The sequence below is a fragment of the Melanerpes formicivorus genome, unplaced genomic scaffold (assembly GCF_026170545.1).
Source record: "Melanerpes formicivorus ecotype bairdi unplaced genomic scaffold, bMelFor1.0.p_v2 SCAF_28, whole genome shotgun sequence".
NCBI classification, from domain to species: domain Eukaryota; kingdom Metazoa; phylum Chordata; class Aves; order Piciformes; family Picidae; genus Melanerpes; species Melanerpes formicivorus.
Window position 1 is genome coordinate 6,232,077 of NW_027142380.1, and position 17,044 is coordinate 6,249,120.

Here is a 17,044-nt window from a genome sequence, read left to right on the forward strand (position 1 = left end):
CAAGTTGCTCAGAGCCTTGTCAAGCCTGATCTTGCATATCTCCAGGGAAGCGGTTTCAACAACCTCCCTAAGGAACCTGTTCCACCTTTCCACCACCCTCATGGTAAAGAACTTGTTCCTAACATCCAACCTAAATCTACTCTTCTCTAATTTTACACCATTGCCCTTCATCCTATCACTGCAGACCTTCAGAAACAGTCCCTCTTGAGTCTTCTCACAGTCCCCCCACTTCAGGTACTTGAAGCCTGCTTTCAGATTTCTGACCAAAGCAGGCAAAAGATGCCTTACATCTTTTAATCAAGGTTATAAATCCTCGAGGATGTCCCCTAATAAGCCATGAACTACAATATCTTTAAGATTTTTTTTTATTAATAAATACCTTAAGAGCACCAATGATACTTGAACATAAATCCTGCAATACCGTGCACCAGCAGCTCCTTGGGGACTGCAAGTGGACCTGTCCGGATTTTCATGTAGAGTTGGTTTTGTCCTTGTGTGTTTGCTTGTAAACAAAGTAATCTCTTCCATATTTAACATCTTTCATAAAACTGAACAAATCAATATCAAATAACAGGAAAATGCTCATTTTACACTTTTGGTTTTAAAGGTGACTCATCCATGTATAGGAGTGACACAATCTAAACCCAGATCACTGTGGTTCTTTTTCAAGGACCTTCTTTTTGCACATCTGTACGCACATGTGCTGACAGCAAGGCTTTTATGGCCACCTTCAAGTTCCCACATGCCTGAAAGTATTTTAGCATTAACATTTTGGTAACTGGAGGGGGAAAGAAGGGTATTCCTATACATCAGAGTTCTGTATATTAATAAGCATTTATACAAATATAATCCACCAAATATTGGCTTCTACATACAATTCTGATGATTCATTTGGATTACCTAACCTTGACCGAAGCTAGAACTAACATGAACGTTTCAGGTTGCCTGAACACACACAGAGTATGCTTGTTTCACAAGGTGGGTACAGGTCTCTCTCTGTGTATGCAGTGTACTCATGAGTAAGTTAAGTGATGAAATGAAGCTTGAACAACACAGTCTGTGGTGTCGTAATGTCAGCAACTGCAAGTTCCTGGCCATCCACAAGCCCCAGTTCTGAAACAGAAAGAAAAGTGTTAAGTACAGCAAAACCTTGTGGTTTCTTTTTTGATTTAACAAAAAAAAAAAAAAAAAAAAATAAGTATGAATGCCATTCCCATAGACCATGAAATACAATAGAAGAAAGCTGCAAAGAGTTCACCAGTTAAACCAGCATTCATCTCAACACAAGCCAGCAGCACACTCTTGCAGCCCAGAAGGTGAATCCTATCCTAGGCTGCATCAAGAGAAGTGCAGCCAGCAGTACAAGAGAGGGGACCCTGCTACTCTGCTCTTGTGAGGCCCCCACCTGCAATACTATGTCCAGTTCTGGTGTGACCATCATAAGGACACAAAGCAGCTGGAGCATGTCCAGAGGAGGGCCACAAAGATGATCCAGGGACTGGAACACCTCTGCTCTGAGGACAGGCAGAGGGAGCTGGAGTTGTTCAGCCTAGGAGTACCTTTTTAGCTGCCTTCCAATAGCTGAAGGAAACCTACAGGAAGGCTGGAGAGGGACTTTTCATAAGGATAAGGAGGAACAGTTTTAAGCTGAGGGAAAGTAAGTTTAGATTGGATCCTACAGGAAGTTCTTCAGTGCAAGGGTGGTAGGACTCTGGAATAGCCTGCCCAGGAAGGTTGTGGATGCCTTCTTTCTGGGGCTGTTCGAGGCCAGGTTGAATGAAGCCTTGAACAGCTGAATATAGCTGAGAGGTGCCCCTGCCCATGGCAGGGAGATAAGAGTAGATGATCTCAAAGGTCCCTTCCAGCCTAAGCCATTCCATGATCTGATTCAACCAGGAGAAACTAACAGACCTTGTGAAGAAATAGCTAAAGTATTACTGAATTACATTTAATTTACATCAGTTGTCAGCTCAATTTGTTGCAGCATTTTTCTCTGTAACTTAAATGTTAATCTACTTCACACTTAAGCTCAAAGCTCACCTCTGAGCACCCTGAGAAAATATACTGCATGTGAAAGGATAAGGAAGCACATTGTATTGCATGGTGCAAAAAAAGCTAAACTTGCCATACAGAGGAGTGGAACCAATTTGACTTTCTCTTTAGAGCAGTATCTTGAAAAGCTACAAACAACAAATGCATGATACCTCTTAGTGTCTTGGAAAGATTTGGCCTTGTTCGCTCTTCAATTGAAGCTACTGTCTGTGAAAAACAAAGATGAAAACAAAAGCCTAACATATCCTTTCAAATGCAGGAAAGTAAATTTAAACAAATTAAGATTAAAGACAATTACAGATGTTCATTCAGATTACCTGTAAATAAAGTGTTCTATTTCTCCCATACATAGTTGCTGTGATTGCAGGAGATTTCATTTGCCTACATGTAAAACAGTTCAAAGAAAGAACATACGAGGTAAAAATACACTTAGAAATTACCTTTTTTTTTTATCCATTAAACTACCAAAAATTATCAAGTAAGTCAGAATAGCTGCACACTTACAATGAAGCATCATTTGTCAAGTAATCCAAGATCTCCTGCAATTTAGCTGATGGGGAAATCTCTATGTTTTGGGGAAGCTGGCTGCAGGCTGGACAGTTTTCCTACAACAAAGCAGCACAATAATCCAAGTTACATTAAATATGATTTCTAAAAATGCTGCTAATAAGGCCTCCAAAACTATTTGTGTGATTGTGGAATTTCTTTTAAGCTTTTTGTTCTAGAAGTATTAATACTGTGGCAAACATTAATGACAAAGCCCAAATTCTCATTAAAGCTGTTGCTGTCCAATGGGCTCCCAAACAGCACCTGAAGTATCTCTGAATTACCAATTTCATCTGATGTAGAAATGCAATACTACAGACTTTCAAATCAATAGTTGGCATAGCCTTTTTAAGAAGATTTGCTTATGAATCTCAAGATTGTATGCTTTGTAAACCACATTTCCTGTGTTACAGGGGAAATCTTCAGGATTTGCTCTGAAAAAAGGCAAGACCCGTTTTCTTCTGCAGTAGCATAGCAGAGGCAGTTGAGATACCAATGTTAAAACAGCAGCCACCACAGAAACAGCTGTCTGAAGAAGTGCCCTTATGTCAGAAGCTACTTTTCTAAGTATTAACAAACTTGCCTAAATGGGGAAAAATTAAAGATGTCATTAGATATACTACACAATAGGTTTGGGTAAACTGAGGGGTAGGAGAAAAGGTTTTGTTACCAAGACATCGAATAAAAACATCTGTTGATCTGAAAGTAAACAGTCCTGTTACTCCACATGAAGAGATTGCCACTGTCATCACTAACAGACTCCAAAACCACAGAAGGTGAAAAAAAAGTAAACATTATCCTACACACCAAAAGAAATACTCTGAAGACATATCAGACTAGTAGCATTGTTTATGCTTTTAAACCTCCAGAGAGACTATTTTTCAGTGCTGGGTGCCAAGAGATTTAGTATCAGGTTGCAGAAATACATACAAACTGCATAAGTTCAATACAAATCATGGAATCAAATCTTCAGTGCCACTAACCTTTCTTTCAGCTTCAAACGTATATGTATATAATCCATCCACATCATTAAACACCAAGTAGTTGTTAAGAGGCATGTATGAACTGTAATGACAAACAGGTTAAGTGTTAATACATGGCATTGTGTTCAAAATCATATGTTATCAATGAGAAATTAAATACCTTGTGGCTATTTTAAAAACTTCAGTGGCACAAACAGCTGGAATGAGGAAAAAAAAGAGTTTCAGTTTCTTCACTTTCCACCTCTGTCTCAGAACATGCAGACATTAGTGCACAGTTGTGACAAAAAAAAACACCCAACCCATTAGGTATCTTAGCTATTACAAATTGTTATAAACACCTGAAGGTAGCTGGTAGTTCTATGTATCAATAGCATAGTTCCAGCACTAATCTGAGACCATGTTAAGCTTATATACTGTATTTTCCAGTATTACTTTTTCCACAGCATTACATGAGCTTAAAATTTATACAGTCTACGGTAAGGAGAAATGAGACTCTAAGAACAAACCAGAGCAATCTAAACATTACTATTACCGTCCCCAAGTTCTCAATTCCAAAATACTGCCTTACAACGCTAAAGTCTGCAGCACTGAAGTGAACTGAGTTCTGTTAACATACCTGCAATTACTGCATTTGTAGAAGCTACTGCTGGAATAATTCGTTTAACCACCCCTGTGAACACAAAACATAAAGCTTTGTCTTTTCCAAGGACTGTACTGAGGGAAGACTTTTAGCCATCATAATTACAGAAGGGTGTACCCAAAGGTACTTTACACTTCCCAGAAATTTCTGTAATAAGGTGGAAGGCCAGGCTGCTCATGTACTCTGGCTTTTCTGTATTTTAGGAATGGATCAAGCATATTGAGAAAATGAAAGGTACCACACAAAGAGAGGCAGTAAACAAAGTCTAAAAAAAAAAGTATTCTGTACCTGGCTCTGAAAATTAATTTAAAACTCAGTGCTATCCCTGTTTAACTGTAAAAATGCATAATGGAAAGACATTTGCTTCTAGTATTCCTTCTGCATGAACAGAAGGAAGGGCCACAAGGATGATCAGAGGGCTGGAGCACCTCTCCTGTGAGGACAGACTGAAGGAGTTGGGGCTGTTCAGTCTGCAGAAGAGAAGGCTCCCAGGTGACCTCATTGTGGCCTTCCAGTGTCTGAAGGGGGCCTACAGGAAGACTGGGGAGGGACTTCTCAGCATATCAGGTAGTGATAGGACTAGGGGGAATAGAATGAAGCTGGAGATGGCGAGATTCAGGCTAGACATGAGGAGGAAGTTTTTCACCATGAGTGGTGAAGCCCTGGAATGGGTTGTCCAGGGAGGTGGTTAAGGCCCCATCCCTGGAGGTGTTTAAGCCCAGGCTGGATGAGGCTCTGGTCAGCCTGATCTAGTGTGGGGTGTCCCTGCCCATGGCAGGGGGGGTGGAACTAGATGATCCTTGTGGTCCCTTCCAACCCTGACTGATACTATGAACAGGCTTGCCCAAAGTGTACTGACACCATCATTCAACTCTTCTTACAGAGCCCATCCAGTTACACAGCACAGGACACTGATACAAAGCAAGGCTTCCTATGCATACAAGTTTGTATATCAGGAACAAGGAAGTTCACTCTTTTTTCAGACCTGCCAAAGAAATGCTACTAGAGAAGCCAATACGAAGTGCTGCAATGAAAATGACTGTCTGCAGTACGCTAGGTGGGAATCTGAGGAAGATAAAGAAGAGTGTCCTGAATCCTTGTGTAATAGAAAGGCACATAGGTTCAGGTGCAGCATTTCAAATGTATTTGGAGTACTGTAAGTCAATAAATGGAAGTTACCACACATTCTGGAGATTCTGTATGAGATTCTCCACTCCTTTTCTATTTGATTAGCATTTAGAACACTCATTTAATGAGTTGCAGCCTTCTGCCCTTGTATTCTATGTGAACAGAGGCACAGGCAGCAGTAAAGACAAGATGCTATAGTCTGAACCAGCTTAAACTGGCATAAAGTGTTGCTGTTGCAACATTCTTTTGTCACATTCTTTTGTTCCTGCTTTTTGACCCAGCAAAAGTGGTCACTGTGTAATGTAAACTGGAGCTGCCCCAGGTTAAAAATAAGATGGCAAAAAATGTTCAGTTTTGTCCCAGGCAAGTTCCTCTGATTCATGATGAATGCCTGAACATCTGAGTAATCATAAAAATATTTGTGCTGGCACAGGAAACAAGTTGCTTGTTTCTGTTTGAAGATGCTAAAAGAGAAAAGAACCATTGATTTCTCAGCAGACCCACCTCAGTCATATCAAAAACCAAACAATGCCAATCCAGCCTAACTGCAAATGCCACAGAGTCAGTGAAATGCCATACCCTTACCTTGTGTGAGTCTGTATGTAACACCCTTAATATTAAATTGTGATGCTCTTTCTAAAGACCTCTGGTAAATCCACTGTATGTGTTCAGGGTCATCTCCATCCAATGCAACACCCTCTACAGGAAAGTTCAGAATTTACAGTTAAGTTGCAATTTTAAAAGTTCTTCAGAAACACTTCTCAAAGAAATCCTTTTGTTTTAATTTAGGTTAATACTAACAATCCATCAAGCTATTAAAATGTGACAATTTAATTAAAGTATCATTTTGACAAACATCATTAAGTTCCAACACATTCTGTACACAAACTACCTGAACTTCACAGATCTATGGTGCTGTTAAAGGTTGTATTTTGAGTTGGGGAAACCACTGTGCCATATGAGACAGCCAAACACATTAACAAACATGGAACTGGAGAGGGAGTCTAAGAAAATCCATCACCAGCCCAGAGGAGGCTGATTCAGTATGGCAGTGAGCCGCTTAAGCTTAAAAGGTAGGACTATTTTATTAGAAGTAGCTGTGAATACCTAAGTGAAAACAAATGAATTATAAGGAGAAATGTCAGTTTAGCATCAGTCTGATTACCTCCAAAAGGCTGCTCCTTTGGCCACTGCAATATCCTGACATACTCAATACAATGCTCTGGCAGTCTGGGCATAGACGCAATAGTACACATGGGAAAATTGACCTGGTGTGGGCAGGGGAACAAAACCAGAAGAAAGCATTTAAAACATTATGTAGAGCAGTAGGAAAGGAAACAAGCAAAGTGGAGGAATTGGAAAAAAAAAAAAAAAAAGGGAAATACCACTGGTTGCAATTACCTGTGGTGGATACAGCTCCAGTGTGCATTCCACACATGCTGTCATACCAGGAATGATCACACGAACGTTCCCTTTAAATCCTTCTGTCCCTCCATCTATTAAAGGTATGATGGAGTCTGTGTCCAGTTCACCATTTTTATAATGTAAAAATGACATCTAACAAATAAAGGAGGGGTTTAGTTTGGTTAGTTTGATTTTTTTTTTTAAAGAAAGTATGAGGAAAAAGAATTCTGAAGACTTTATTCTCAATGGTACACCACGAGGTTGACTGTTTCATATGCATCTTACTTTAAGGGCAGATAGCATATAAAATACTACTTGTTTGTCAGTGCACAGGACTTCTGCTACCAAACCACACCTCCACCTCCCCCTTCCCTTAACCCCTCGCCTCCTCCTTCCCTTACCCCCTTGATATTTTCTTAGGTATATCAGAACAAAGAGTTGGCTGATTTGAAGTACATAGGGGGATTGATTGTTGGTTTGTTGTTTTGGTCTTTAAATACTGGTAAATACTCAAGATTATTATTTAGTAAACAAATTCACAAGGATAAACCTTGCTATAAATAAAGAAAAAAAAACAGAAACAGAAAGCTGTGAGTTTCTGAGCTGTGAGCCTTGAGATCATTTTAGTGACACATTCTACAGAAATACACTTGATTTTAGTGATCTATACTCAAGCAATAACCAGGCTTTAAAACAACTGAAGACTTTACCAGCATGCCATTTATCCATCTTCTTGCAATTATAGAGTCCAGCCCACAAACAATAATGTGAAACTCTAAGGGGGGGGAAAAAATATGTTATTTAAAGTCTGCATTAGTGCATGCTTCTTAATACAAGCAATTCCATAACAATCTGGAGGAACTGACTGCAGTTTAACTACCTCCCCTAGAGCAAGGTGGCAGGTACTTCAGTTTGGTCTGGATTTTTACTTCTGCTTCCACTATACTGTAGGAGACTAAAATAATTAGCAACCTAACTACCAGGAAAAGCATAAAGTAGCAACAAATGCAACGCTCCCACAAGGCACCAATGGCTGTCTGGCAAACAAATAAATACCACTTACGTCGATAGAAGCTTTCATCCATGTCTTGGATCTTTTTAAAATAACTGAATGTAAGCCCAGTAAAGGAATATGTTTATCAGGTAGTTAAGTTCACTGTTTTCTATTTGCTAACCTAAAGCCAAAACTTTATCTAAAGTCTTAGTATAATTATAAAATAATAATGTACTGTCTTACTAAGTACTTTATAAGTACTTTACCTGCTGATGAAGTAAGCCTTACTTACTTTGATATGACACCTTTAGAAGAAAAATGATTGAAAGAGCCAAAATTCTCACAGCTGAAGCTGTGGTATCTGGCAAAAGAAGTAAGGGATGCAATGTAATAGTCACATATAAGAGAAAGCTCAGCAGGCAAAGCATTTAGGAGCATCAAAACACATACTCTCACCAAAACTTGTACAACCAAGTGCTGCTTTATGTTTATAAACTGATGTCTCCCACTGGCACATACTTGAAACACCGTGTGGAATAAACTCATAATTCTAATATTTCAGTCAAAATCAAATACTGCAGTTGAATAGAAAGACTCAGTGGAAACATACAAAATAGTTTCTTGAAGCTCAGCCTTCTCTCCCTATGCATATTTCCTGTATGCTAATGTCACTGAGAAAGAATTCTCAATCACCAGCTGAATGGATCTGTTCTTCACTGCATGAAAAAGAGTAGATGGCAGCAAAATACTTTAGATAGTCTCACCACCTACAGAGTTTGCTAGGTTTTTTTGAAGCCTTCAGGGCTACTACTTGTCTCCAAAAGGATACGGTACGACAGTACAGTTGGGAATGCGGCTGTTCAGGAACTCTGCTGCAACTTCTGCTTTTGGTCGCCCAACATCCTTTGGTCTGGGAGAAAATCCAAGCAATTTCCAATGCATTATTTCAGTAAAGTCAATCTTCTAAAGACTTTCTGCACTGCAATACTAAATTAGCTAATCATTGCTATAGGACAATTTATTGATACAGATCATGGAATCATAGAATCAATAAGGGTGGAAGAGACCTCTAAGATCATCAAGTCCAACCTGTCACCCAAGACCGTATGACTACTAAACCATGGCACCAAGTGCCACATCCAATCCCCTCTTGAACACCTCCAGGGATGGTGACTCCACCTCCCTGGGCAGCCCACTGCAAGGGCTAATAACTCTGTGAAGAACTTTCTCCCTGTAAAGCATTCAGTATGACAGGTGAAGCTACAGTTATCAGCACCAAAAAGTCATAGAATCATAGAATCAGTCAGGGTTAGAAGGGACCACAAGGATCACCTAATTCCAACCCCCCTGCCAACAGTTTTTAATTTTGCTTTGAAAAGAAAAGGGTACCAGAAAAACTGAGATCTCAATCTGTGTGTGCTATTTTTTGGTGTCACCTTTTCCATCCATTACTAGCTGTACAGAAAGGGTAAGGAACGTATGTTAATTACCTTCATGTTCAAATTACGACAAAGAATTATAGAATTGTTAGAGTTGGAAGGGACCTCAAGGATCATCTAATTCCAACCCCCCTGCCATGGGCAGGGGGCCCTCACACTAAATCAGGTTGCTCAGAGCCACATGCAGCCTGACATCACAGATCTCAAAACCAGAAGGAATCACAAAATAACATGTAGTGAATTTTGAGGACTGTTGCGATATGAAACTTCAGCAATCTCTAATGACATCTTCTTGAACCAAAATAATGATCATATTCACCTATTTAGGTACATTTAGAAAAGCCAGAGTCAAATGGTGACAGGATCACTTACCGGAAGAGGAACTGTCGGTTGAGATTAGAAACGTCTATGGTGTCCATGTCAATAACATGAATCTGCCTAAAGCCAGACAGTGCCTGTTTAAAGAGAGAGTCAACCTCATTTAATGGATAATGAAATGCTTGCTAGTGCTCCAGAATTCATTTCACATGCCAAAAAAGCAACCTTTGGAGAAGCAAACATACTTGCTCCCCATTCCCTGTTTTTTCTTTGATGGGTTGCTAATGGTGATATTTAGACAGATGAAATTAGCAGCATTCCAATGGTCAAAGACAATGTTCTACTGAACATACTGCTTTAGCCTTCCCAATCATAGCATGGGGAAGCCAGTGGTAGGCTGATGTAAGGGGAATGTGCAGTATTCCCTCACAACTGCAGTATATCAAAAGCATTTATTGTGGGGGAAAAAATGTAGAATTTGAAGAAATACCAGAAGCACATCCATGCTTGGCAGGAATAGAAAAACAATGTTTCACTCCTCTAACATTTTAAGGTTTTCAACATTCACCATTTTCACAGTTGGCATAAATGAGTCTGGCACATCCACCCTCAAATCAGAGTTCAAAATACGCCAGCATTCAGTACTGGAACAGAAGGCAAACACAAAGTCACCTCACTATCCAAGAACATGCTGGATCTCTGACATAATTCTGCCTGAGATGTTTGCACAAAGCCCTTTGGCAAATAACTTAAAGTGTCTTAATTGTGGGTCTGATCTGACATAGTATTAACATTGGTCATGTGCAAAGAAACAATGTGAATTGTGGTTAAAGGAAAATAAGCACTGCAAAACAGTGAGTTTAAAGAAAGGAAATGTGTTCTGAGGTTCTTAAGTGACCCCAGAAAAATTTGAGTCCCATCCCATTAAGAATCAGTATTGTTACATTGCAAGACCTTTGAGCCTTTCATTATCCATTTTCTGAATAAGCAGAGCCATCTCATGAGTACCAACTATTTAAAGTGCAATATTGGGAAACATTAAAATGAGAAACAGGGCTAAAGTTTAGCAGGCTAGAAGGGAATTTCAGCAAGAAAAGCAAGGATTTCTGTAGATCCTATTTGGTACCCTGTGCTGAACAATCATTGTGATTCGTTGATAAATGTTCACCTTTTACTCAGAACTATCAAAGCAGACTGGGAGAGCCTGCTAAGGAAAAGAACATGGCTGGGACATCACAAACATACAGACTGGAGTCTTTATCAGATTTATATTTGTTGTCCCAAAGACATGAATAAATGTGAATAGAATCTAAACTTACTTATGAGTTTTTTCTGGAGATGATAAAAATAAATCATGATAACTTAAAACCTTTTGAAGAGATCTGATCACACACAACAGACTGTCAAAGTCTCTCATCCCATACAAATCCTCCTCTCAACGAGCTATCCACAGATTGAATTTATGCCCAAATAAATCCATAAAACAGTAGCTCTGAGCAAAGGTTAAGTACACCAGTGCCAATTTCCCAAAGAAGGAAAACTGCCTCAGAGCTGCCACAGACTCTTCAAGTAAAATCCTGTTTAAGCACTGCAGTAACAAACCAGCAACCAAAAGAAAAGCATACACAAGTGCTGGAACTGTAAAAACCCTGTGCAAATGGATCTGGAATGTCTGGCTTTCTATGAAGTTATTCAATGATCAAGCATCTCAGGCTTGGAGATAATCTGTAGAAATACTGAAACAACAGTATTCAAGTTCTGTAGTGAAACACAATGGTGCATAAGTGTTGGTATAAATTAAGGAAAAAAGTTATTCCATAGTAATTTATTGTATCAATCCACACATTTTTCCATAGAATCCATAAGGACTGAAACTCTTATTATTAAATGGAAGCATGAAAAAGTACAGTCTCAACTGCCAAACTCAAACAGGATGGTAACAGTGATGATAAACATGAGTGTCTGTGAGGATAAAGAACACATTAATAGGGTAATTAAATTCATACCCATTTAATAGGTAAATGTCTGATAGCACATGATCCCATACCTATATTTTAAACACATTAAAACTGTTTTGGAGAACACAGTGAGAGAATCCATTATAAACTAACACTGTGTAAGAAAACTACAGGATAGCTTCTGGTAATGTATACACCAGGGAAGTCCTGTAATATTCCTCCCCTGTTCATACACTATTTGCTATTCCTCCTTTACTATTTTCACACAGGATGGATAGATAGCACATGCTGGTTTGACTCAGCAAAGCTACCCTTACATAGGCTGAATTCAGCAATACAGATGCAACTCTGAGGGAGTGGCCAGGCTCTGCAGACAACTTTTGATTTACTGGTCTTGAGAAACTGGAAAACCAGAGTGCCACTACTCAGGAGGCCAAATACAAAGGTTACCACAGACACAGTAATTCTGGCTTTACTACTTTCACTATGGCAGAACATAAATAAATCCATCAATTCTAACCCCACTTTGGAATTAATCCAAAGACATAAAATAAACTGAAATTCAACTTTGTACCAGCTACTTATGACAGTTCAAAGTGACTTTTCACAGATACGTTGTAGCCATTGTATTCCAAACACTTCCTCGTGTCATTATGAGCATGATTTGTTCATAGTTCATTTCCCTACTGATTTCTTGATTATTAAGGAAAAATACCATCAGACCATATTTGCAAGTGAATTCTTGCATACATTTCATAAATAGCACCATGCTGTCCCTCATGATAAGCTTTGAGAGAGCTAAATAACATGCAACATGTCAGACTACCATCTTTAAAGCTTATTATCAAAGTGCATTCTCCCAGTTTATTGTCTGTATCATCACATATTTTATCTTTTGATTAGACCTTAGAAGTTTAGTAGCTATATGCAATCAAAAATGTCATTTAGCAAAGGTAAAGAAGATTAGAAAAGAGAGTTTTCTCAAGAACAAAAAAAAGAGGCAAAAGTAAGACTCTAAGAAGCAAAGGGTGAAAACTGAGTCATTACCAGATTTTTCAGGAGTTCACATCCTAATCCTCCTGCTCCAATAACTAGTACTTTACATGTGCTTAACAAAAACTCAAAACCCTGCAGAAAATGTAAGAAAAAAGAAGAAAATTAATACACTAAACAGGAAAAAGCACAATCTGTCATTTGCTTCATAACCTTTATTATGCTAAGTTTCCAGTGCCTAGTTTCACATAAACCAACTTAGATCACTGCACAATCTGCGCTTGCAGAAGTAATTACATATTGGATTTACATTAGGTGTTGAGCTTATACAGTTCCAATATTCCCTCTTACAGGAAAGCAAGATCTTTGTTGATAACAGAATTCTACTTTTTTGACCATGGAAAAAAAGCAAGTTCCACTTTTACTTTTATTCTGTTTAAAGAGATAATGTTTTCTTCCTCAAAATACTTTACTTGTATGTAACATCAAAAAGAAATCTAAAGAGGCAGACAACACTCCTGGCTACAAAGGACTGACATTTTTAACTATGTAACTGCTGTGGATTGTTCTACTAGACCCCAGCCTCAAACTAGTATATAATAAAACAGTAAAATACATTCAACTATAAGCTCTAAACCAAAATGTACCAAAAAAGGAAAGCAGAAGAAATAATTATAACAGTCTAAACTTTGCTTTTCCTTACTGAACATCTTCCCCACTTCTCTAAGTACTCTTATTAATTCTTTAAGTACAAGAAATTCCTTACTGTATCTAATACCTTAGATATGGAAACAAATGCTGCTATTTTTCACATGGAACTAAAAGACAAAGCATAATTAATACCTTCTTACATAATTCTACATATGATGACAACAAACTTGTACCTGACTGCACAACTTAGAAATACAAGCTTAGAACAAGAATACAATGCTCTTCTAAAATCATAACGTTTAGCTGATTAAAACATAACCTTTTTACTATAGTTTTTACTTTTTACTATAGTCTTACTAGTCATAGCTGCTGGTGGTCAATTAATGAAACTGTTTACATCAGTTGCAATACATGCTACAGATTTGTTATGTAAAGTAAGCATTTCTCACTTGAGTGCCTGGTTCGAATTCAGGATGTGTGAATGGTCCAGATCGCTCGAGGAACTTCTTTACATGGTTCCAGCGACCTTCCCAGTCTCCAGTGACCCCACACCCACCATCAACAGCCATTCTGCACAGAACACAGTAAATTCAGCTGCAAAACCATACAGAAAAAGCCACACCTCTAAAATATTTTTTCTTTATATATCTTAAAAGCACCAAAACGATTGACCATTCATGCAAACGAACCTGCACATTCCTTACGCATGTTAAGTTATGTGCAAGAACGTTTGCATGACTGGGTTGTATTTGTGGAACTAGAAGCAGATATGCATCGAGGGGGAAAACCTCAAGCATTTCAGTAAATCCCACTGATATAGCTGTTACTAGTAAAAGTTGACCTGAAGTGAAAAAAAAAAATGAGAGTCTAGCCCTTTGGGTTTTATATTCCTCACATTTAAAGAGGACACAGAAAAAGAAGCTGCCCCATTAGATTTGGAGGGTGATTTTCTTTTCTCAATCAAAGCCTTGCATCCTCTTTTTGACAGGCTTTTTTTAAGTTCATAAATCATGTTGAGAATTGTCACTTTGTAACCGCAGTTGTGAGGCGCTGCAGATATAACAGCAAGATGCTTCAACACTGCTTTCCAATTTTCACAGTAGTTTTAAAAAACTATGTTAAAAATAGGCATTTCGAATGCTCTTCACCTTCAACTGGTACTATGGAATTTAGAACACACCCCTGTTTTTCAATCCCTGTCTCAGTAGCACTCATACTTGGAAAACAGAGGAACGTTTGCTGCTATTTTATTGTAAATCAGAGACAGAATTTGTATCAAATACTCCCCAATTTTTAGTCTACCTTTTCAGGTCACTTTTAGTAGTAGATAACTATAAACTGTTAAGAGACTTACTGGAATAGTTCAAAATCAGCTCCCTTAAGTAATTCTTCAAGGTAAGATTATTACCTACACAGAACAGGCCCTTCCTTAACAGAGTACACTTCCTTTTTTAAAGGGGAGAAGAATTGTTCTATGTTAATAGAAAACTAAGCTCATTATAAAAGAGCTTTGCCAACTCTGAGTGTGAAAGGTTGTGTCACCCTTGATAAGGAATGTTACTTGCTTCCTCCTATGAAGCAATATGAAGAAAGCTTGTATCAATAACCCTTGTTGGGTAACATTTAGAATTTATTATTCCTTCTGGTGACTCATCTCAAACTAAAAGGAAAATGTAGTAAAAACATTTAAGACAGTGAATGTCTTTACCCTCACAGAATTCATGATGGACAACACAGTATGTCTGCAGTAACTTCATCATAGGGGCAATTAATTCTGCAGCTTTTCAGCAACAGAGAAAAACCTCACCAAACTGCCAGAATAAATACATCATCATTTGTATTTTGACTGCAGACTGAACTCATTCCGGGTTAACTATTTACTTTAGGTAAGTTAAGTTACTGTATTAGCAGTTAAATAAGATCTACAAAATCTACTTGCATTGGTAAGGGTCTTTTAATTGCTGACTTGCATTTCTGTATCTCCTCCCATTTTCATAATTCACATCAAAAATTAGGGTGTGAATAAACAAAACACCCCCTTCACTGAACCCCGGGCTCATCTGTTGCAGACCAGTGTTCAGGATGTATATTAGGCAGTGACTTAAGCAAATAAAATGGGTCAATATCACAATAATTGCTTCAAAATGTTAGCTTTTCTGGAAACAAGTTTAGAAGCTACACTTGGTGACAGTAAGAGCAACTTTTTTTAACCCTGACAATCAGCCATTAAGCAGCAGTGCTCCTTTACTGTTTAGATGTGTATTTTCTTTTATGAGTGACGAAGAGTGGCAAGATGTAATTTCAATTTTGCAATTATTCTACTGCAGTTTGGTTTTTACAGGTTTGGACATTGTGGAGAACTGAGAAGTGCCAGTAACTCAACCTGAGATTTTATGTTTAACTCTAGAACCAGTTTTAATGTGTTTATTTTTGTGGTGGTGTTACAGCATTACCAGATACTTGTATTATGGAGAGTTTTAACAAAATTCTTATTTATTTCATCAAATTAATTTTACATTTGGGTTTAAAGATCAGAGCACCACAGTCCTTGTGTTGTTTTCAGCCCAGACTTTTCCCTGCCACCTTCCCATCTCCAAAGCTCCATGCTTTTGAGGGACTTGGCATGCACCCCCCAATCCAACATGCCCGGGGATTTTTGTGACCCTCACCCCGACACACACATGCACTGCCTGCCAGTCCACTGCTCAGACAGGCAGGTCTGCTTTGGGTTCTTTGGGAAGAGGGCCACAAGCAGATGGAAGGGAATAGTTAAGGGATGGAAGCAGATAAGATTAAGGATTTTGGAACATTAGTTTTCAAGGCCATTAAGACAGATGCACAGAATTTAGGGTTTTAATAAGCAGAGGCAACTCTTCCGCAGCCTGAATTTTTAATTTTCAGCCAATTTTTTAGTCACCTGCTTCTAGCCTAGAGGCCTTCCCCAGGTCCCTGCCCAGCAATGCAGCTTTTTCCATTCCTGTCACAAAGCTCTCCAGCACACCAGCCTTTACTCATGCCAAGCTCCAAGCCCGCAATTCCCATTCCCACTCCGGGTGAGCCCCTTGGTCCTCTCCCCAGGAGATTCCTCTTCCCCAGTCCATACTGTTCAAACGCCCTTTCGCATTCCCCTTCTCCTCACACTAATGCACCTAACACCTTTCCTGGGCTCCCTCCTCGGACCCTGGATTGTACCATTCCCCCTCCACTCAGCCCACCGGGCCTCGGGCCGCTCATGCACGGTCGCCTCTACCAGCGCCTCTCCAGCGGACCTCGCAGCCCTGAACTAACTCGCAGCCTCCTCCCAGCCCAAACCTCTTCTGCGGGGCTGCGGCTCGCCCTGACCTACCAGCCGCCCCTCAGCAAGCACTGCCTGCCCCTGCCCCGGGCCGGGGGCCCGCTCGCCCGCAGCCCCGCACTAACCCATCCGCCAGCAGCTCCTCTAGCCTCCTTCTTTTCTTCTCCCTAAAAGAGAGAGAATAAAAGAAGGGTCAGTATCGCGCTACAGAGACCGGGGAGGAGGGAGAGGGGACCCCGGGGCCCACCCATCCCCGGGAAGCAGGGGAAGGGGCAGCCGAGCACACACACACAGGGTACTTACGGCTCCTCACCATCCGCCATATTTCCCTCTGCTTCCCACAGTGCCCCACGGCGCCTCTATGGGCGGTGCTCTGCCAGGGCGCCGCCACGGTTGCGGGCCCATCAAGTCCGCGAGAAGATAAAGACTGCGCGGGCGGGTCACCGGCGCCCTGACCCCCATGGCAACAGACTGGGCATTCTCCTCTGGACCCCCGCCGCCCTCCCTCCACCTGGCAGTCACAGCCACCTTCCCGCCCGGACCGGCCTGCGGAGAAAAGCCTGGGCTGGAGCGCTCTCATAAAATCCCAAGAGATGTCTTGAGACCCGGAGAGGCCTGCGCCGCCTTTCCTCCCCGCCTCGCC

General features: G+C 40.0%; 1 protein-coding gene across 2 annotated transcripts; it reads right to left on the reverse strand.

The window, feature by feature from the left end:
- Positions 1 to 349: 349 nt before the first annotated feature.
- UBA3 (ubiquitin like modifier activating enzyme 3) lies at positions 350 to 16,767 on the reverse strand. Of its 2 annotated transcripts, XM_068154334.1 has the most exons (18): positions 16,705 to 16,767; positions 16,527 to 16,568; positions 13,556 to 13,676; positions 12,510 to 12,590; positions 9,559 to 9,641; positions 8,577 to 8,657; positions 7,817 to 7,860; positions 7,464 to 7,528; positions 6,751 to 6,906; positions 6,515 to 6,617; positions 5,935 to 6,048; positions 4,198 to 4,251; positions 3,742 to 3,778; positions 3,582 to 3,663; positions 2,557 to 2,657; positions 2,370 to 2,433; positions 2,205 to 2,259; positions 350 to 1,113 (listed from the first exon to the last, which is right to left on the reverse strand). In XM_068154334.1, the coding sequence occupies exons 1-18, from the start codon at positions 16,722 to 16,724 to the stop codon at positions 1,025 to 1,027; spliced, it is 1,392 nt and encodes a 463-aa protein (XP_068010435.1). In that variant the 5' UTR covers positions 16,725 to 16,767; the 3' UTR covers positions 350 to 1,024. The 2 variants fall into 2 exon arrangements, with proteins under 2 accessions (XP_068010435.1, XP_068010434.1); XM_068154333.1 differs by lacking the exon at positions 16,527 to 16,568 and having other exon boundaries at positions 16,705 to 16,737.
- Between the last annotated feature and the right edge of the window lie 277 nt (positions 16,768 to 17,044).